The following is a 23,936-nucleotide window of genomic DNA, read 5'->3' as shown; positions in this document are numbered from 1 at the left end:
GCATAGACCCTATTCTTTATAGGGTCTATGATTGGTGAGTGTTCAATCTGGTGTTCCTGCTCAGGTTTGCCAAATCCATGGTGATGATTTGGTAGCCCAATTGGGTGATTTTTGAAGATTTGTCCGCATATATGGCTTTTGACAATTTTCTTTCCTGTCTCATAGAAAAACCAATAGTTAAGAAAAAAATAGGTGACTTTTCAGTATTGGTGCCTGTGACTTTCAATAGTACAGCGTCTCATAGAAACAAATGGTTAAGGGGAAAATTGGGTGACTTTACGGAGATGTGACCCACTATGGGCTGAAATTTGTTGGCAACACAGGGTGTGCTGTGATATTTTGAAATGCAAACTGGAAATATCTCAGTTTGAACACACCCTTCTGCAGCTATGGTGGACATAGTGGAGTCCATGGAGTTGATTGCCAGATATCTTGGGAAGCTGGAGAATGAAGGAAGAATCAAGCCTGGGACTGAAGAGGTATACATTTTTAAAAGCTAACTCAGAGGGACACAGGTTATGTTTATTTTGTTGTCTGAAACAGTCACTGATATTGTCTTTACATGGCTTTATAATGCTGACAGCTGACTTTTACATGTTTAAATCAGCTTTGTCTTGGTATGATTATATCTGTAGGGACCACATTAGTTCTTACACTAGGTATATGGCCTGTGTTGGTCTGTCTAGTCAGGTACACTGGCACACATATGTTTATATTTGCACCTGTTTATAACTTTCCTGTTGTCACCATGCCCACACCAGTTGCATATCCGAGAGGATGAGGGGGCAGAAAATATTGAAGGATAAGATGGCAGGGCATGGCACCGGGGTACTCAAGTTTGGTTTTTGGTAGGGACGTGCCGCTGAGAATTTGAAAGTGGACCCATAAATATACCAATTTTTCAAGAAAAATTGAGAAAATTTTGAAAAAAGGACCCATTCATATACCCCCCGGACTGCAAAAAGTAAAGCGTCTTTAAAATGACTAACAATTGACAAATGGGTACAAAAATTTGGCTTTGCCCCCAGGGGGACAAAAATTTTACTTTGCCCTCAGGGGACAAAAGTATTACTTTGCCCCACACACCAATATCCTGGCTAGGCTACTGCCCGCATCACGTTTTGTGTTTATTTTCCGCTAACCCAGAGCTGCACAGTATTGACAGGAAGGAAGCACTGTACAATACACCTAAGATGGAGCTATATAAAACTTACTGGTTGTGTGCATCCCTGCCACTGCCAGTGGCATAGATTTCTTTTTGACATTGGGGGATGGTGTTGGACAAATTTTCTTGAAGTATAATGAATCCAGCACCCTTTGGCAACCAATTATAGTCTATGGTACAAATGTGTGTGAAGCACGCAAAAATTTTTGCCATTATTGAAGCTATAAAATAAATGATGCAATATGGTGAAACGTTGAATATATTCATGTGAAGTGCGCAAAAATTGGCACTTTGGGGGCTAAAATGGCCAAATATGAGGTTAATTTGGTCAGAAACCCACATACAGGTATCAACATTAGGGGGGATGATCGTATGGACCATCCCTACTTTACTACTGCTTTTGAAGTTACTTTCAAGAGAAACACTAGCTACGAATTGTTCACAGATGCCCTCGCAGCTAGTGTTCGTTGATATCTGAATTTAGTCGGATGAACATTTAAAATGTAATGACACTGTACTGACTACTTCAATAAATGCACCCTTAAATATCACTTTCCACTTGTTATCATTATGCACATTCCCAACCCAACATAATTCTCAGTAGTACTTTGCATTTCAAGTCAATTGCGTGGATATTTCATCACTTTTTTATGTATTGTCGGCTTAAACAATGTAAAAAATAAGCGCCCACCCAAAATGAATTTGTTTTAACAAAGCGTGTGTGCCCTGGGCAGCTAATGGAACAAATATGCTGCATATTATTTTCATTTATTGTTACCTCTATTGTTGGTCTATCAATTATTTAATCATAATTGACACCATTGCTTGGTAATAATATACTGGTATTTTGAGTAGCACTAGCCCCGTTCACAAACACAACGCCTCTTGAATAGAGAGCAAAGCGAACACCAAGCGTAGCATCTTGGATCATCGTAGGTATCAGAGTACAGCACAGAGCCTGTGTTAATTTTGAGTAGCTTTGTGGTCATCAATCACCAGAGTTGAATGAAGAGAAACAATGAAATTTATCACTCTCATCATCAGTCTTGAAGTTGAACAGGTGATATAATGATGAGCATGATGAGGTAAAATGATAGCTTTATAAATCAGTAATTCATCTTAAGTTAGCAATAAGTAAATCAACCTTCATGAACCATTTGGTACTTTCTTACAATTTACAGCTTTTAATCTTGGACTCTAAACCTAGCTTGAAAATTCGGGTGGGGTACTTCAATATTTTTGTGGACAGGGGTGTGACTGTGAGGCTCCAGACTTGAAATTCGTACTCATTTCCAAGGGCCATTTGACCGTGGATAAGTACCCATGTCTAAGGATTTCTATAAAATATATACCCATTTTCCTGTCCAAGTTAAGTATATCATAGTTTTTGAAGTCAGTTGAATGTATGCGGTCACTATGGTTACACAAGGGTATGATAACAGTTATTCAGTTCTCAGAACATAACATTTGATTTTGATTATTTTCTTGTAGACAAATAAATCACCCCAAAAAGGATCTATGCCTATATGGATTTTCCAGCAAAAAATAGGGACCATGTCTAAGGATTATTTGCAAGAGAACAAGCCATTGGAGCAGCACATCCCCATATGCCTTTTTGTATGGGAGTACCCCCCCCCAGGTTGAAAACCTGGCCCCCAACTCAACCCAAAATTGGCAACCATGAGAGTTACCAAAAAGCACGGAAAAAGGGTAATTTTTTAACAGTAGCAAAGAACGCGAAATTGGCAAAATAGGGGGGATTTAAGTTGAACTGTCCGCGAAATTTGACTGTTAAATCAGCATTATTGGGGGTATTTAATTTGCACTGTCCGCGAAATTTGGATAAAAGGGGTACTTGAGAAAATCTTGTAATTTTTTGGCAATATTTAGTGTCATTGAAAAAGGGGTGTTTGAAATTCTAGTCATTTAAAATGGGTGTTGGAAATTCTAGTCATTGAAAACAACAAAAGGGGGTTGTTTTGGCCAAATTTTGTCCTCGATTTTGCATGAAAAGGGGGTAAATTTGATGAAAAATCATTGCAAAAGGGGGTGTTTGAAAGATTTGGTAACTCTCATGGTTGCCAACTTTTGTGTTGAGTTGGGGGGCCTGGGTTGAAAATAAGGATTTTGGGACCAGGGGCTACTTACTACTCTGTATTTACAAAGAAGGTCCCTGGTTCATAAGCTTGTCCTTGCCACCAACCAGGGCTATTTTCACTGAGCCAGGAGCTATTTTAAAAATTCATCATGTAGGCTTACATAGTGCAAGAGAAGAAATTTAAGAACATGAATTTGCACCATGCAATAAGATTTCAAAGTTATGAAAAATTCATCAATATTGAAAATGGATTATGTAGCCAGTGGCTTTTTCCTGTTGTGGATAGCGGCTTGATTTACCTGGGAACCAGAGACTTTTTAATATTCTATTAGCTCAGCTCTAGTCCGGCTGCCAAATGCAATTTTACCACAGAAAGCTTGTTTTGGTGTCCATAGTTTTGTTTTTGATGGATATTGCTTGTCAAGACCTAAAACTTCAAAAATAAGTTTACTGGACTTCTGTCAGCATTGGGCATTTACACCAAAGGTGACCAAAATTATCCAAAAATCATTCAACTTCTCAAAATCTATAGTATCAGTTTGTATCCTCTCTCTACATTTTTTTCTAGTCATTTTTTTCTTTTTCTAAAATTGTTCAAAAAGTAAAAACTCATCAAACTTGTTTTTAACATTTTCTCTTTGCCCCCCCATGGATTTTCATCTGGGACTAAAGCCATTTAACATGTACTCTACTCCAAACATTTGCAACAATTTAATTTCTTCAGTTTTATAATTTAATGACATTAAACAAATTTATTGACCAATCAAAACCATCCAGTAGCTTGTCATTACACTCCAGGTGGCAATCCATCACTGAGCATTGCTGTCCCTGGGCATTTCCTCCCAGACACACTTCCTTAGCAACAATCTCTATGTGTAAACAAAAGTGCAATATGGCTGACACTCCTGATAGCAGAATAGGAAAGCGCCCTTTGAGAGCACCAACAGAGGTTGAGGTGGGTGTGTACATGTGGGCAATTCAAGCAAAAGTGGACATGACTCAAAAAATGAAATTGTCAATATATATTTCTTTTAACTTTTATATTATTCCAAACAGATGTAAGGTTCAAGTTATAAACTTTTTTCGGCATTTTCTAACATTTTGGGTTTTTTTAAAAGTTTCTTTGGGGAGTGTATTTTAAGTGAAGAACTCCTGTTCAACTTAGATATTTTCCAAGTGGGCCTATTTTAGTAAACATGGGCACTTTTCTTTTAAATTTGATACATTTTATATCTCTGAAATATGGTCTTCAAGAAACATCCAACACATTTTAAATAATCCCCACTAATTTTTTTTTTCTTTCATTGCGTTTTCATAGCACTAAATATGGCGTAGCACGAGTTACCGAAAGATGCATTTTTTTATATATTTTCAAAATGTTGGCAATGTAATTGATGCCACTTATTATTTTCCTTCTACTAGTAGTGCCTTAAGTAAAAATAAGAAATTAATATACAAAACACTATCCATCACATAATAATGACCCATTAAAACTGTAGCACGAGTTACCAGTAGCACGAGTTACCGATGTAGCACGAGTTACCATAGCCCACTTCCCCCTGTACCAGCAAAGGTAATGCAAAATCTACCACTTGGCAGCAATAGAGGACCTCCCAACTACATGAATATGCATTTATATGTGACCATGGTATTGGTAACTATTTTTTTTTTTTTTTTGCATTTTCATAGCGGCAAATATGGCGTTTCTCGAGTTACCGAAAGATGCATTTTTTTTATATATTTTCAAAATGTTGGCAGTTTAATTGATGCCACTTATTATTTTCCTTCTACTAGTAGTGCCTTGAGTAAAAATAAGAAATTAATATACAAAACACTATCCATCACATAATAATGACCCATTTAAAACTGTAGCACGAGTTACCAGTAGCACGAGTTACCGATGTAGCACGAGTTACCATAGCCCACTTCCCCATGTACCAGCAAAGGTAATGCAAAATCTACCACTTGGCAGCAATAGAGGATCTCCCAACTACATGAATATGCATTTATATGTGACCATGATATTGGTAACAGCTTTCTAGCAGCAGTGTAGCCAGTGTGGGGAGGGGGCAGCCTGCCCATGACAAACTAGAATTATGCAGTTAAGTAATTAAGGTGCCTATACACACACACACAAAAGTGTGTAAATAACAAAGGTTTGTAAATAAAAATAATATGCAATATGCAAATAAGCTCATTAATATTCATAAATATGCAAATAACATGACACAAAATTATACAGCACATCAGGCCACCATATCCGACCAAACCAAGTTTGAAGTTGATTGGTTATTGTGTTTATAATGCTGCAAAGTGGATTAATGAAAATGTAGGCAAAATTTGTAAATAAGCTCATTAATATTCATAAATATGCAAATAACATAACACAAAACTACACAGCACATCAAGCCACCATTATTCTATCACCATACCGGTACCAAGTTTGTAGTTATTGTGTTGGAGCTGTACAGCACTTGGATTAATGAATTTGCTTCCGCCCGGACAGCCAAACAAAGAAAGAAAGAAAGAAACAACCAGGCAACCACACATGTGTGGGGGCCAAAAATTAAAGAGAAAAGTGACCTCCTGTCGCAGGAAAATTAAAGTAAAAATATGGAAGGCAAAGAGAGAGATAAGATTCAAGGAGCCCGTTTCCACCCCGATCATGTGCCAAAATAGTGTAAATTTATTTATACCAAATTTTTGCACACACCAATAAAGTCCTTTTTTTTTAAGCTCAAAGACTTTACATTGTACAGTCTCTCTAAAAAACATGCTATTTAGCATATATCCCACTATCAATACCTGGTCAAAATGATGCAACCAAAATTTTAGCCCTCCACCCCCTAGGATCTAGCCTAAGAACCAATCAATTAATATGGGCCTCATGGAAGAACAGAGGATACCTTAAAACATCCACTGAATGAGTAACCGAGGCAAAAGAAGAAATAAAACAAACAAAATAGATACTGGAAATCCTGAGATTAACAGCCACAGTGACATTGTTGATACTGAGATTGGTATAGTTCTGAGATTTGTATTGGAAATTGGTTTGTTGTTGAGTGTAATGAGGCTCATTTTCCAGCTTATAGTGAAGTGATTGAAATCGGGCAAACTAGAGTATTTGCACCAAGCAGGAAATGGTCTCAACCAAAAGATGACCAAACATTCTATAACTCAGAAAGCAATTTTTAAAAACTTACAGAGCAAATAACCATGAACATTACAAGTTTTGTGAGGGAATTTAGAGTCAAATAACATGGAAGTAAAAGTTTTATCAATTGTTGACTGTTCAATTTAACTGTTTAAATTTAAGCCCTAGAATAAAATATCCAAACAGGATCAAGCAAGGCGTATGTAACGCTGGGATGTTTGTATGTAATGTGTGTGGTACATTGTATGCTGGTACATACACTGAATAGTGTTATTTGTACATAGATGGGTTATTTGGGGGGTTATTTGTACATAGATTGAGTTATTTGATCATTACACCAGTTGTTGAGGAATTGTTATCAAAAAAAAAAAGACATTTAGATGAACAATACCATTTTATATATGGCGGACAAACTGTATACGAGTTACCGTAGTACGAGTTACCATGTTTTTTGCCAGTCAATGTAAAACTATGAGGGGCACAACTTTTTAAGGTATACCAAAACAAACCTTATTATAGCAATTACTTATCATATAATCAATAAGGCTTTAGTGTTTTTTGTTTTAGCACACCATCAAAATAAAAATGAGTGATTTTTAAGCATGTCCTCTGCTCAGTAGCACGAAGTTACCGATTTTATAGCTGTCCCATACATACAAAAGTTGATATCCTGAATTAGCAATACTATGAGGATCTAGCCTTGAATGTTGGGTATTAAAATACAAAAAATACAGATTCCAATCAAATCAATTTAAAAGCTGGAGCACAAAGTATGTAAAAGGACGCCATAAAGTGTAGCACGAGTTACCGTGGAATTGCCCATGTATATAATCCTTTGTGTACTGTCCCTTTGTTTGTACCACTACTAAATATAGACCCCAGGGTGAAATGGAACAACAGTCACTGTGTATGAGAAGAATTGATTATTTTGGTCTACCTAACTGTTAACAGTTAGGATTGGTGGATTGTTGTTATTGATTACTAATATACCTGATATTCTCTGAAAATCAATGGTTTTTAGAGGAAATTTTCACCATGTTTTGGCTTACTTTATCGGACACTTGATCACCTGCGAGCTGCCAGTACGACACAGCAAAAGGATTCACATGGTGCAGCAATATTTTTCCATGTTTTTGGCTGCAATTTGCAAGTTATATTGATTCTGCACCCAATAGGCTACTCGGCATTGACGTACATCCTGTTTTCATACCACCATACACCAGCAGAGAAGTGTATTTACGTAAACATAAACTGATACAACCAGAGAATCTTCTCTGATAGAACATCTAGGCTGATGTGACATATAATGATATGCCAAATGTTTCAACTGGTCAACATTTGTATCTTGTGAATTGTAAGCACCATCATCAAGGAGCAAAGGACACATTTTATTATTATTGTCTACGCAATTTCTGGTTGCATCTTTCTTCTTTATTGGGAGCAATAGATAATTTACTTGCAGTTCACCCACTTTCAACCTCAGTGTTGGTATACATGACGGCATGAATTTGTAAGCATTGTCTTTGAGGAGATGCACATTTTATCAGTGTTGTAGGTAATTACAGTCTGGTGAATACCTCATTTATATACTTTCCATCTTCAGTTTCCTAGTTGATGGAAACATAATATCAGCAGCAGTTCAACTTTCAGACTCGGTTTAGCATGTTTAGAAAAGCAGGCACCATATCACCAAGAAGCACAAGGAATATCATTGTAGGCAATTGCAGCCTGGTAATCTACACGTATGTACACTGTACATCTTTCAACATATTTTAGTGCCAACAGATAATTCAGCTGCGGTTTACCAACTTTCGAGCTCAGATTGGAAAGATCTGTTTCTTCTTTTCTTATCTTGATCCCCTTCGGACTGGTTTCTCAAATAGACCCAATTATATTATGCATGATTTGTGTGTGTAATCAAGTACCTTGATAGTAACACATTGATATTGTCACAACAATGGTTGAACTAAGTGATTACGCTCATTTGGATAAAATAGAAGAACTTGTGCGTCTTGTTATCAATCATATTGATCCTGAAATTCCACACAGACCAGCACAGGTAGGTGATTTACGAGGTTACAATTACCTAAGCATCTATGCTAGGGAAAATGCGCGATTTTTTGTGCATTTTTTTCCAAAATGTGTGATTTTTCTCCCCAAAAAGTTTGAATTTGCAATATTTTAGAAAATTTTGCTTTTTTTTCATCTATATTTTCTTGCAATTTTTTGAAACAGGCTATTTTCTATACTTGATACTTAACTTCAGGTTTTTGGAAAATGAGTACTTGAAAAATAGTTATTTTGGGAAAATCTTAAAATTCACAGTCGGACCTAAAATGCGCGATTATACCTGAAATGCGCGATTATACCTGAAATGCGCACATTTCAGTGCTTTTTTGTGCATCGCACATTTTCCCTGTCCTTACAATTACCTAGTATTCTACCTTTAATCGAGGCGCCAGTAGCGTATACAGCCCTTTTAAACAGGGGCACACCCCTGGGTATCAAAGAAGAGAAGAGAAATAAGAAAAGAGAAACACCTGTGTGCATGTGATTTTGATGTGATTAATCTCATATTTGACCATTTCAGCTTCAATTATGTTATATTAGCTCACTAAAAAATGTGTGTCCCCCCTTCTGGTTGCTAGATTTCTGTACGCGCCTGGACATAAGCTAATTATGTTGGAAATGCAGTTAAATGCAGGGCGGTTTAATTTCTAAAGAATTGGTGCGCATTCGTGAGATGCATTATGGATCTCTACCATTCACACTTTGCTTTGATCCTAGACTATGCCATAGTCGATTTTTGATAAATAAAAATGTTATTAATCATGATGAACACATTCAGTTGAACTAGAAATTATACTGATATTTATTACATCAAAATACAGGGTGAGTCAAAAAAAGTGCAATAGAGCAAATAATCGATATTTATGTAAGAACCACGTTGAACTTTCCAATTATTGAAAGTGTCTATAAATTCCACACTCAATAGTCATCTGTTGTGAAAAAATGAAGTCAATCACATTTACAGTTTAATTTTTATGAGTCCTTTTGCTGCGACACCCAATTTCATTACTTATCCACGAGGTACCATGTATTTTGAATGAGAGCACACAATGCACGATAAAGGCATTCAGCTCTGAAACTGACTTTAACTTAAATAAGGTTGATTTTTGCGTTATTTTAATTTCTTTTTTCTGTTCAAACAAACTTTCTAACATTACTTTAAGTCCTTCATACCTCACTCGACTCCAACTCCAGTTTTTTTAATCCCAATATGTCTAACTTACTGGATATTTTATAATGCACTCCACTTCAATTTATGGCGCATTTCATTGCGACATTTGAAAAATCCGTGTATATTTTTGATAGAGAATAAACATCTTTAAAATCAATGAGAAATGAAAATAACAACAAATAATGTTTCTTTTCCTTAAACAAGACCAAGGACAATAACAATTTGGGTGCTCCATTTTATTTCAATGCCAATGAGGTTAAGAAAATAGCAGTTGTTCCAAATCTACCTTACACAGAGTGGGCTGACATTCAAATTTTAGATGTTTCTTGGACAAACATTAAAATTGGGTATCGCTATAAAATGTGTCATAAAAACAAAACGTTAAATGCTAATTCCTTGGTTTTTTCACACAAGGTCACTAATGGATATATCATTTATAAAATGTATTAAAACTTAAAAAGTTCAAATCGGTTCTTAAATAAAAATGGATTCTATTCTCTATTGCACTTTTTTTGACTCACCCTGTACTAGTATAAAATGGTTATGAAAAAGTTTATATAATTATATTTGTGACAGTAAAAGTAAAGTATAGGCCCTACGTAGGCTTATATTATTGAATGCAACATATCATAATGGCATAATTATAATGACACTTCAATACTGAACAATTCTAATTTTAGAATCTGCCAGTTTATTATCCGAAAAACCGACTATGGACTTTCACTTTTAAGCAGAACTTTACCCCCTGTTTACCCGGGACTTCGTTCTCTAAAACACACTGTCAATCATACTTGTTTATCAATAAAAAACCACAAGACTAAGCATGGTGGTACAATACGCGCTAGATGCGTACGTTCATCTGCCAGCACAAAAGCGCCGCATTCCCTAGATAGTTGTGTACCATGTATAGTTAATGGTACCAGTCCGTGTCGGGAGGATTTAAACCATAACGGGATCTGGGCGATCAATCACAAGCCAGATTCATTTAAAGATGCATTACATCATGACCAATTTTAGTTAGGCCAGAAATTGGCCTAACTCTCCATAGAGTCCTGTGTTAAAAATGTTAACTGCAATCCAAAGTCAGTAGTCCACTTGGGAAGCTAACAAACAGAGGGCGACGGTGACTGAAAAGATAAGTTTTGAAAATCTATCAATTGTGCACACATTAATTAAATCCTTTTAAGGTCTTGTCAGCAATAAAACCCAATTTGTTAATTTTGCCCCCCTGAAATTCACTTTCCCCCCCCCCCCCCCACCAGTCCAGCCACTGACTGTGATCCAACTGTAATTGTATGACGACACATTGACATATATTGTATTTTGCATTTTTTTATGTTTCATTACAGGATCGGACAAAGATGAACCAGTTACAAAACTTGCTCCATGATGCCTTGATAGCCACAGGCCATGTAGAGAACTGTGCCATAATCAGAAGAAAAGATGTCTCATTGAGGGCAAGCTCTGCTGGATTCACAGTAAGTTTAATGATATACAATTCTTTTTTATCGTCTTTCCCCCACCCTATTTTCTTTTCTTTTTTTATGTCAAGATATATCCGGGCTTTTATCATTATGTTAAAGCTGCCTTTTTTAAGTTGGCCTGTTTCACAATTCCTAGAATGTGAGGATCAGGGAGTGCATTCTATGTACATGGCTGTAGATAGAATGAAGCAGTAGTGTAGCCAGCACTTTTCAGAGGGTGGGCAAAGGGGGTGGCAATGCAACTTTAAAGGGGCAAATTTTGACGGAAATGGTCAAAAATGGGCTATAAAGTACAAAAAAAGCCTACAAATTTTAAATATCAGGAGGGCCAGCATCCCATTGGGGGATTCTCACAGGGGGTCAGCTGCCTCCTTTGCCCTCTGGCTATGCCACTGGAATGAAGGACCGTTCATTACTATTCTTGTTATTCCAAGAAGTCGGAGAATCTTTGGAATTTTCACAAAACGGCAACGTGGGCATTAAATCCATCCTTTTGAACATTGCTGATTATCAACATTATCAGATCTGTTGGTCAAACTAAGAGTTTAACAAAAGCAGAACATAATTCAACATATATTACTTCATTTTTTTACTTCCTTGGTCTGTGCTGTGCACCAAGCTAACACAAACACAGAAGTGATAAACAATCACACTGATTGGCTGATCAATGGTCTTGACAACAAGAACGTTGCCCCAACACTCGTCGGTGTGTAGAAGGGGAGGAGACCTCATCAATTCTACGCGATCGCCGATCACCAGCATATACCTGGGCGATGGAAGTACTCAAAAATTACTTTAAGGATCATATTCAATTGGTCATGTTGTTAGCAATATGTGAAAATATTTGAAACATGCTAATTTTCTTCTCTTCAAATATAGTATAAGCTAACTATTTCCCGAGTGCATTCCTCCCAACCCTACACCAGGGAAAATTTATAGATTGTTACATTGCAAGATTCATGTAATATCATCACTTATATTGGCTCTGCATGTATCATTTGAACATGTGCTTTTATAGTTTTATCAGTATCAAGATTTCTCTCTTTTTGTTTTCAGTTGTCACAAGACCAGATCCAGAAGTTCATAGATGCCTTCAAAGATCCCTCAAGAACCAGAGATGAAGGGTTATTTTTCAATGAGAAGTTGTACAAGTGTGTTAGAGCAGATAAGAACTCAATATATGCCAAGTCTGTAAGTAATATCAGGCACAGGTCATATAATCATTTCCCTCTGTTTTAGTAACAGGTAAAAAAAAAAAATGGGAAATTGATTAGAATAGCTGATAAATAAATGCTAAGTATATACAGGGTTTCCACGGTCCTTGAAAGTCCTTGAATTTGAAACACCTTGAAAGTCCTGGAAATTTGCACAAGGTCCTAAGTCCTTGAAAATTTTAAAGTATAATTTTGACCAAATTTGGGGAGTGGCGAGGAGCTGTCACTTTCGTTAATACGTGGTGCATGAAGAGTGGCATCATGATTTTTGTGTTGTGGTAAGTCCTTGAAAATCATGCTTTTGGACCTTGAAAGTCCTTGAAAAGTCCTTGAATTTTAAAGGCTTCAAGGTGCAGGAACCCTGTATAGAATTAAATTGAAGTACATGTACTTTTCTGCAGGATAAATTGACAAAATAGTAAAAAGAAAGTATTAGAAATATCTGTGGTGACAGCATAAGTTTGTAAAATATATATAGAGTTATTGGGTAACAGCATACAGCAATATTGTAAAGGGTCTTATAACTGCCCATCATAAGCATCACCCTTGAAATGAGAGTGTGTGCATCCCCTGCCCCCACCCCCCACCCCTTTTTTTGAAAAACAAGGGATATGTAGGATATGTTTGGGTGACACAAAGGTTTGTAAAATATACTTGTTAAAACTTATTGGGTGACAGTGATGCTAAAATGAGAGTCTAAACAGCTAGCCCATCATACTTCAAAAAGTGTCATCTCTGAAATGGGAGTGTGTGAGCCCAGCCCCACCTACTCCCATAACCATATTGAACTAAAGTCTGCACAAAAAGTAACTCAGCTGTTATAAATAAGCCTATAGATTCAGAACTGATAATTGTTTTCACATTATTTCAACATAAAAATAAGAATGATTTATTTGCGCGCATTTTGATACCCCAATTTAAAAGTTGCAGTTACTTGTATTGATTTGAAGTAAGCGCGAAGATAATGGCGGGCTTTACATGTTTACAGTGCTGGCATTATAACCAGTGATCGCTGTAAACTGCAACTTTTTAATTCGGGTATTTTTCTGTAAAAGCACTACTGTGTTGTTAATATTGAACAACATTTGACGAATGGGGTATCAAAATGCGTGTAATTAAATCATCCTTCTCTCTATGTTGAAATATTGTGAAAACAATTATTAGTTCTGAATCTATAGGCGTATTTATAACAGCTGAGTTACTTTTTGTGCAGACTTTACATAAAAGTCATGACACTTTAATGATGTGAAAATTCTATTTTCTATTACTCTCATTTCAGGAAAAGATTGGTTTGGTGCTAGTGAAAACAACATCTCTGATAGTGATGGGAACATACAATGAGAATATGTTTCCAAGCATATGTGTAGAGGCTATTGAGAAACTAGGTAAGTTTCAAATATGACCTTGAACCCTAATGCCCCAAGAGGAGGTTGGTCAGAGATGCCCTATGTGTTGCCCTCCCCCGCCGACTGAAAGGGAGACACACAGCCTGTATTTTGAAGCATGAATGGCGGTTAGGCTTAATGAGCATGCGGAAGAGGAGGGTGATCTTGCGTGCATGTTGTGGGTGTGGCTAGGGGTAAAAAGGAGAGGATGCTCGCGTAGCAGGGTGAAGTAATTTGTATTATTATTATTATTAACCCTATCGGCCTAAGTTCTTTTTGGGGACTCGAAGGGAAAGAAGGGAGGAATAAAGAGAGAAAACAAACAAAGAAGTTGTTTGCTCTGGGTGGGATTCGAACCCGGGACCCCTGGCATGCCAAGCACTAGGCCGCCGACACTTAGCCACGGGTCTTACGCTGGCTGGGCCAGCAAAAGCATGCCCATTTATCACTTACGGTGATTGCATCATCACATCCTGTGGGATACACTTTCACAGCAGTGAAGTTGTTTGTAGTATTTTGTAGTACTCAGGGCGGTTAGGGTTAAAGAGTTTCATTCAACAAAATCAAGCAAAAACTTAATAATTGTTTTTTAACTGACAGTTTCATCAATGAACCACTGACCTTTTCAAAGCTGGTGTTGTTCTGATGATCCAATAGCTGATGACTGGAGGGAAGTTATGTGTCACTTCCGGTAGTGATGTTAGACTTAGTTGCAAAGAAAGATGGATCAGAGAGCCAATCCAGATCATCTGGAGGGGGGGGGCAAGGAGTTACGAGGGAGCAGAGACGAGGAGTCTACTATCTCTGTTGTGTTTATGATCCACTGCTTTATCAGCTGTTGGATCATCACAACAACACCAGCTTTTGAAAAACTCAGTGGTTTACTGATGACACTGTCACCAAAAAACAAAATGTTTTGAGCTTTGTTTTATCAAATTAAACTTGTAACTTACATGTATTCATTTCCTCGGTTCACATTTCAGCTTCCTATTTCAAAGAAAAGGACAAGTGAGATCAGCAGTGCTATGAAGTCAACTAAAAGTGGTGCAATATAATTATGAAAGAATCCGTCCAAGCAACATATAACCTGTGCAATCTTTTTAGGGACTTGTGTAGAGGATGAAAAAGGTGTGAGGATGAAATAGAGCCAATTGTGCGGAATTCTTTCTAGAGATTGGTATGATGCCAAGGGGAGATGACATACACACTTACATAAAGTTTGTTTGTGTCAATTGGACCATATTGTGCAGGATCTGGTCAAAAAATGTGGACATTGTTTGTGTGAATGATGACAGCACTAACAGACAGTGACAGAAATTAACTTCTTCTGCCATTATCAAAACTTTTTATGTTCCAACATGGACCAAAATGCCAATAATTTTCAGTAACATTGCGATCGATCTGTTCACTGGCTCTTCATCAGCAGAGTCATCAGACTTGCGAACATGGAAGCCAGGTCCTCATTGATGTGATCTCATGATCAGCAACTCACATGGCTGAGCAGTGACCATACATGTAAACACCTTGAAGATGCATCTATGTTCAGCCTGAAATGAACATGTACAATGTGTAGGCAAGTTCAAAATAGTCTGTGTTGGGATTATGTGTGCTCAAAGTACAGCAAGTTCTAGTTCCATAAACTTCTTGATCTTGATTGAAATTGATTATCCTAGATCTAGAAGGGGGTTTAGTCAGTCAGAATATCATGAAAATGGTGCTAGTGGCAGTTTCATGGGAGTAATTTTTCCCCCTTCCATATTACTTGTAGGTGCATATTTTTTCCATACCCATACCCCTGCAGGACATAACAACCTTCTTTGCCATTTTCTTAAAATGCCCTCAATATGACTCAACCCCCGATTAATTAAATTGAATCTTTCATTTTTGATCTTTACAAAGCTTGTACTTTTGTTAATCAATTCTTCTCTAGTGATAGATATCAGGACAAATATCTATTCATTTTTTGTTTAAGTCCTTGTTGCAGTCAGCACAATAAATAAGGTAGTAACAGCTCACGCCGCAAAGTGAGGTTTGATTTTCAAAAATCAACCATAATGACGGCAAGGATGTTTCCTTTAATTAGAGATATCAGTAATGGCAAATAATGCAGAAATAACAAAGTTAATTATGAAAGTAAAACCGATGGAAGGTTCAAATTCAAATGTATGCATTCCTATGGGTTTGTACACATACATTTTATGAGTTTTCACTTTCCTACAACATGGTCAATGTTATAGCAAGCACACCATTACATTGTCTGTGGCACTCGCCATGATCAAACATGTTGGTTAAAGTTATTGTCTTATGCACAGGCTAATATGGGTATAACTATTGAATATGTACCTTCTATCAGTTTTACTTTCATAACTGGGGTAATTCTGCATAATTTGCCGTCACTGATATCTCAAATAAAGAAAACATCCTTGCGGTCATTATAGTTACCTCGATTTTTGAAAGCGACCCTCACTTTGGCTGTAAGGTCATGATTGGTGAACTGCTTATTTATTGTACTGATACCTTGATCTAAAACAAAAGAAAGCCTGGAAATATTCAGAACAGCTTGCATTTACTTTTATGTGATGTGATCAAGCAAAATCAGCCGGAACTCTTATATAGGGTAGTAAAAATAATTTACAAAGCTTCATTTTGAAGAAAACTCCATTGAAATTGAAATTGAACAACCAGTTCCAAAGATATGAGCAATTAAAGAGTTTCCAAAACAACAGGTTATATCTCAAAATCAATAGTTCCGACTGATTGTGCTTGATAATAGAAATGGACTAATCCAGTTGAAATCCATACACCCTTTATTGAAGACACAACCTTAATGGGGCTACCTGCAATCTACACCCCTGTGTGGGATAATTATTTTAAGGTCGGGTCTTCCTTAGGGTGTATGGATTTTAAATAGAAAAGCCTGATCCTAGGTGTAACTGCAAAGTCAATATTTTGATGAAATATATTATATAGTATAATGTTATAATACTATGCAAGTTATAAATTCCTATGCAAGAAATAAATGTATGAAAATATATTCGGCTGTGCCATTTAAAATCCACACCCCCCATGTGGAAGATTACACAGAAGTCAACTCAATTCCAGTTGTACCTTCTGTTCATCCAGGTGTATGCTAAAATAATTGAAAACTGTTGGCATTAAATCCATTGGATTGTACACAATTCTTTCGCTTCAAATGAGAACATTTTGTTTGGAATTCCAAAATTTTCAACACCTTTTCTACTTTTTCAGTGGCTGAGCATACACATGTAAACACCTTGCAGACACATGTATTTTCAGTCTGAAATGGGAACATGTATAATTTAGGCAAGTTCAAAAGTCTATTGGGTGGGATTATGTGTGCTCAGAGTGTTTGGATCTGGAATTATATTTAAACTTTTGAATTTGGTTGGAAAATATTCCTCAGTGGGGTGTGGATTTCAAATGGATTAGCCAATTGAGACTAAACTTGAAAAAGTGAAATAAATGTAAAATTTATGAAACCTTATAAAAGTGTTTTGTGTGTTATTTTTTGTTGAAATTTGTTGCTCTTATCTAAAATGAGCGTTTATTGCGTTTCAACAGTATTTTTTGTGGGACATGAGAGCACCTCGGACCTATCGAATTGCATTCTGAATACAAAGCATGTCTTTCTGATATCAAATAATTTTCATTTTTGAAAATCACAATATAATACAAATTTTATGACAAATTATAAAAATTTGATATTTTTCAAATTTTGATATATAACAGTCCTCAAGTAAATTATATAACTCTAATGATATATTCTTAAGGGATCTAAAATGAGCATTTATTGTTTCGACAGTATTTTTTGTGGGACATGAGAGCACCTCAGACCTATCGAATTGCATTCTGAATACTGAAGCATGTCTTTCTGATATCAAATAATTTTCATTTTTGAAAATCACAATATAATACAAATTTTATGACAAATTATAAAAATTTGATATTTTTCAAATTTTGATATATACATGTAACAGTCCTCGAAGTAAATTATATAAATCTAATGACATATTCTTAAAGTGTATGTAGTAGGAGGAAAAGCCGACGGTCAATTGAAAATTTTGACCTTTCATATTGAAGATATGGATTTTTTCCCAAAAAGACCTAATTTTTTTTGGTGTTTTGGGAAAAAAAATCCATATCTTCAATACTGAAAGGTCAAAATTTTCAATTGATCGTCGGCTTTTCATCCCACCTACATACACTTTAAGTATAAATCATCAGATATATAAAGTTTACTTCAAGTGCTGTTAAATATCAAAAATATCAATTTTTAATTATTTGCCATAAAATGTGTATTAAATTGCAATTTCAAAAATCAAAATTATTTGATATCAGAATGACATTCTTCGTATTCAGAATGCAATTCGATATGTCTGATGTGCTCTAATGTCCCACAATAAATACTGTCCAAACGTTCATACCCCAGCCCTTAAAGTGTATGTAGCAGGGAGGAAAAGCCGTCGGCCAATTGAAAATTTTGACCTTCCATATTGAAGATATGGATTTTTTTCCCAAAATAGTCCGGTATCTACCAGGTTTTAATGTGCATCCCCCCCCCAGGGCCGATATTCATAAAGCCTTGCTAAATTAGCAACCAACTAGTGCTTAGCAAGATGCTAAATCCACTAGTTGATAGCTACGTAAGCAATCAACTAATTTCTTATTCATAAAACCTTGCTAAACACTTTGCTAACTAGCTATCAACTAGAAATATTTAGCTGATAACTTATTTGGGTGTTTTGGGTGCTATATGGCCTTCAACAGTTGTGTAACATCTAATACAATAGGCTTATATAATACATGTCTATTATACTTGAGCTCTGAACCACAGTCAAAATGTAATGACTCATTGCTGATGGTCTTCATTGAGATTTCGTTAATAAAATTACATGTGTATTTTGTAAGCTATATAGGCCTACAAGGTTGTTACGGCAAATCATAGCAACAATAATTTAATAGCATATGATATATCTTGCTTGTTGTCCTGACAAAAGCCAAGCATGATTTATCTTTATCAAATTGACATATAATTTGTTATTGAAAATAAGTCATGCATCTTTACCAAAGAGAACATTGGTAACATGTCTCCAAAATATATATTTTACGTATCAAACAATTGAACAGAATTGCTTCGATTGAACATATCTGCTTAACTAAAGATTACTTGCTATATCATAATCATTTTTCTTGTGCAAATTTGGTTAAACAATACTGGCTTAGTTCAATGTTTATTCATTCACCCTAAATTTGTTGTGTGTTTTAAGACAATTTCGTATATGAAAAACACACTGAAGACCTCAGAAACAGAATATTCTGAGAACATTATTTTCATAATTGACAACAGTTAATATGAAATTAAAACAATAAATGCAGACTGACTAGTTGTCAACTAGTGACTTAGCGCTGCCCCAGATCAACTCTAAGTTTTGGCAAAATTTTAGAATGTTGCTAACTCTAACTGGGTTTTATGAATAAGAATTAGCAATCAGCTAGGCTTAGCAGCTTGCTAAAGTCAATTTTAGCTGTCAACTAGGCCTAGCGTGGTTTTATGAATATCAGCCCAGGGCCGATATTCATAAAGCCTTGCTAAATTAGCAACCAACTAGTGCTTGGCAAGATGCTAAATCCACTAGTTGATAGCTACGTAAGCAATCAACTAATTTCTTATTCATAAAACCTTGCTAAACACTTTGCTAACTAGCTATCAACTAGAAATATTTAGCTGATAACTTATTTGGGTGTTTTGGGTGCTATGGCCTTCAACAGTTGTGTAACATCTAATACAATAGGCTTATATAATACATGTCTATTATACTTGAGCTCTGAACCACAGTCAAAATGATCAAAATGTAATGACTCATTGCTGATGGTCTTCATTGAGATTTCGTTAATAAAATTACATGTGTATTTTGTAAGCTATATAGGCCTACAAGGTTGTTACGGCAAATTAAATTAAAAAGATACTCTGAACAAGTAAAGTTCATATACATGTTAAGTCCTTGGTTTGTTGTAAAAACATACTATACATACTATATTGCTTCATCAAATAGAAAACAACATGCATCCACTTAACGCTGCTCATTTAGCTTCATGAGCAACACTGTGTAAATAATATTAGATAATTTAATAGCATATGATATATCAGGGATATCTTGCTTGTTGTCCTGACAAAAGCCAAGCATGATTTATCTTTATCAAATTGACATATAATTTGTTATTGAAAATAAGTCATGCATCTTTACCAAAGAGAACATTGGTAACATGTCTCCAAAATATATATTTTACGTATCAAACAATTGAACAGAATTGCTTCGATTGAACATATCTGCTTAACTAAAGATTACTTGCTATATCATAATCATTTTTCTTGTGCAAATTTGGTTAAACAATACTGGCTTAGTTCAATGTTTATTCATTCACCCTAAATTTGTTGTGTGTTTTTAAGACAGTTTCTTATGTGTAAAACACACTGAAGACCTCAGAAACAGAATATTCTGAGAACGTTATTTTTCATAATTGACAACAGTTAATATGAAATTAAAACAATAAATCATGTCAAACTTAGTTCAAAATCATTAAGACTAGTTGTCAACTAGTGACTTAGCGCTGCCCCAGATCAACTCTAAGTTTTGGCAAAATTTTAGAATGTTGCTAACTCTAACTGGGTTTTATGAATAAGAATTAGCAATCAGCTAGGCTTAGCAGCTTGCTAAAGTCAATTTTAGCTGTCAACTAGGCCTAGCGAGGTTTTATGAATATCAGCCCAGGGCCGATATTCATAAAGCCTTGCTAAATTAGCAACCAACTAGTGCTTAGCAAGATGCTAAATCCACTAGTTGATAGCTACGTAGCAATCAACTAATTTCTTATTCATAAAACCTTGCTAAACACTTTGCTAACTAGCTATCAACTAGAAATATTTAGCTGATAACTTATTTGGGTGTTTTGGGTGCTATGGCCTTCAACAGTTGTGTAACATCTAATACAATAGGCTTATATAATACATGTCTATTATACTTGAGCTCTGAACCACAGTCAAAATGATCAAAATGTAATGACTCATTGCTGATGGTCTTCATTGAGATTTCGTTAATAAAATTACATGTGTATTTTGTAAGCTATATAGGCCTACAAGGTTGTTACGGCAAATTAAATTAAAAAAGATACTCTGAACAAGTAAAGTTCATATACATGTTAAGTCCTTGGTTTGTTGTAAAAACATACTATACATACTATATTGCTTCATCAAATAGAAAACAACATGCATCCACTTAACGCTGCTCATTTAGCTTCATGAGCAACACTGTGTAAATAATATTAGATAATTTAATAGCATATGATATATCTTGCTTGTTGTCCTGACAAAAGCCAAGCAAGATTTATCTTTATCAAATTGACATATAATTTGTTATTGAAAATAAGTCATGCATCTTTACCAAAGAGAACATTGGTAACATGTCTCCAAAATATATATTTTACGTATCAAACAATTGAACAGAATTGCTTCGATTGAACATATCTGCTTAACTAAAGATTACTTGCTATATCATAATCATTTTTCTTGTGCAATTTGGTTAAACAATACTGGCTTAGTTCAATGTTTATTCATTCACCCTAAATTTGTTGTGTTTTTTTAAGACAGTTTCTTATGTGTAAAACACACTGAAGACCTCAGAAACAGAATATTCTGAGAACATTATTTTCATAATTGACAACAGTTAATATGAAATTAAAACAATAAATCATGTCAAACTTAGTTCAAAATCATTAAGACTAGTTGTCAACTAGTGACTTAGCGCTGCCCCAGATCAACTCTAAGTTTTGGCAAAATTTTAGAATGTTGCTAACTCTAACTGGGTTTTATGAATAAGAATTAGCAATCAGCTAGGCTTAGCAGCTTGCTAAAGTCAATTTTAGCTGTCAACTAGGCCTAGCGTGGTTTTATGAATATCAGCCCTGGACTCTACCAAACCAACTTTTTTAGCTTCCTTTTATGGTCCTATAACACATTCAAGATGTTAACAAAAAATATTTCCCGGCACTCCTGCCATATTCAAGGTTAAAGGTCAACACAGTGGTCAAATTTCAAAGTTGCTCAAATCTGATTAACAAGCACACCAAATTATTCCTCTCATTGCAAGGATTCAGAAAAAGTATAGTTTGACCCACCTGCGACTTACCGTTCTTGAGTTATAAGCAAAAGGGTCAAATTTTGGGCGGTGGTCAGTTTTTTTGGCCACACAGGGGCCAAAAATTAAAAATGCTCCGATTTCAACGCAAATGGTCCCAAAATGCTCGTCATGCAAAAGAAAGTCAAAAAAGGAATCGTTTGCACTGTCTAAAATGTTTTGTTGTTGACAAAATTGGCCATAAAGGTCAAACCCCCATTACAGCATATTGACCACAACCTATTTTGTGATGTTTCCTAGGTAACGAAACATCCTACATGGTTACAACTATTCCTTATTTGACTTATTTTTACATAACAAGCAATTTGAGACCAATTTCGTTCAAATCAGACATTTTTAATTTTTGGCCCCTGTGTGGCCAAAAAAACTGACCACCGCCCAAAATTGGACCTTTTTGCTTATAACTCATGAACGGTATGTCGCAGGTAGGTCAAACTATACTTTTTCTGAATCCTTGCAATGAGAGGAATAATTTGGTGTGCTTGTTAACCAGATTTGAGCAACTTTGAAATTTGACCACTGTGTTGACCTTTAACCTTGAATATGGCCGGAGTGCCGGGAAATATTTTTTGTTAACATCTTGAATGTCTTATAGGACCATAAAAGGAAGCTAAAAAAGTTGGTTTGGTAGAGTCCTGGGGGGATGCACATTAAAGCCTGGTAGATACCCGACTAAAAAGACCTAATTTTTTTTTTTGGTGTTTTGGGAAAAAATCCATATCTTCAATACGAAGGTCAAAATTTTCAATTGATCGTCGGCTTTTCATCCCACCTACATACACTTTAAGTATAAATCATCAGCAGATTTATAAAGTTTACTTCAAGTACTGTTAAATATCAAAAATATCAATTTTTAATGATTTGCCATAAAATGTGTATTAAATTGCGAATTTCAAAAAATCAAAATTATTTGATATCAGAATGACATTCTTCGTATTCAGAATGCAATTCGATATGTCTGATGTGCTCTGATGTCCCAAAATAAATACTGTCCAAACGTTCATACCCCAGCCCTTAAATACAGTGACACATTAAAGAAAACTCAAATATTGTGTTGTTCCTATTGAAAATTGTAAAGCATCCAAGTTGGCCATTCTCAGGGATGCAAGTGGCCTGAAGTGATTTTGCAGGAAAAGCCTGAAAAAGCGTGTAAATTAGTGCTATAAAGCCACAAAACGGGCTGAAAATTTACAAAAGTGCGTAAATTTGGAGTAACAAAAAGCAGGAATTCCTGCCAAAGCAGGAAAACTTGCATCCCTGCATTCTGGGGAAGACCAAGGTGTTGCCCTCTCAGAGTCCAAAATTTTGTTTAAATCACTGGTTTTTTTCAGAGGACGGGCCTAAGATCCAGCATCCACCCTTGGCTGTACCTGTACCAGAATTAACCCCCTACCCCAGTAGCGGGACCAAGAATTTGTTTTGGGGTGGGGGCATTGTGGGACAAAGTGAATTTCACAGGGGGGGAGGTCAAAATCAAATTTTGCACAAAATTGCTGCAAAAAGTGAAATTTTATGTAATTTTGAGTTTTAACTGGGGAAAGAGTTCTGACTGGGGCATTTGCACCCCTGGTGCTACCACTGCCTCCCCCTCAAGTTTAGAATAATTTTGATGCCAGAATGCTGCAAGAATATTTGTTGCACGGTCACTCCAATTCCAAACAATGTCACTCAAAGCAGCCATTGTATGTGAACCTATTAAAAGCTCTTCATTTGTTTTACCCCCTGCTTATATTGGGCTATTCCAGTTGAAATACATACACCTATGGAAGACATGACCTTAATTGCCCACACAGGGGGTATAGATTTCAAATGGGAGTCACCCATTCAGGTAACCCCATTTGAAATTCACACTCCGTTTGGAAGATTAATGTCATGTCATCCATATAGGTGGTGTATGGATTTCAACTGGAATAGCCCATTTGGAAACCTTATCCTGCATCCATGCTCACAAGTTTGCACAAGTTTATTTATGTCTACTTGGA

General features: G+C 35.8%; 1 protein-coding gene across 2 annotated transcripts; it reads left to right on the top strand.

Annotated features, from left to right (window-relative positions):
• The first annotated feature begins 388 nt into the window (after positions 1-388).
• LOC140141039 (profilin-4-like) lies at positions 389-16,347 on the top strand. 2 transcript variants are annotated; one of them, XM_072162818.1, is made up of 5 exons: positions 389-479; positions 11,008-11,136; positions 12,199-12,333; positions 13,636-13,741; positions 14,725-16,347. In XM_072162818.1, the coding sequence occupies exons 1-5, from the start codon at positions 390-392 to the stop codon at positions 14,751-14,753; spliced, it is 489 nt and encodes a 162-aa protein (XP_072018919.1). In that variant the 5' UTR covers position 389; the 3' UTR covers positions 14,754-16,347. The 2 variants fall into 2 exon arrangements, with proteins under 2 accessions (XP_072018919.1, XP_072018918.1); XM_072162817.1 differs by lacking the exon at positions 389-479 and adding an exon at positions 8,375-8,476.
• Positions 16,348-23,936: the final 7,589 nt, after the last annotated feature.

Source organism: Amphiura filiformis, chromosome 19 (genome assembly GCF_039555335.1).
Source record: "Amphiura filiformis chromosome 19, Afil_fr2py, whole genome shotgun sequence".
NCBI classification, from domain to species: domain Eukaryota; kingdom Metazoa; phylum Echinodermata; class Ophiuroidea; order Amphilepidida; family Amphiuridae; genus Amphiura; species Amphiura filiformis.
The sequence above is the reverse complement of the archived record's forward strand: the minus strand, read 5'-3'. Positions and strand labels throughout refer to the sequence as shown.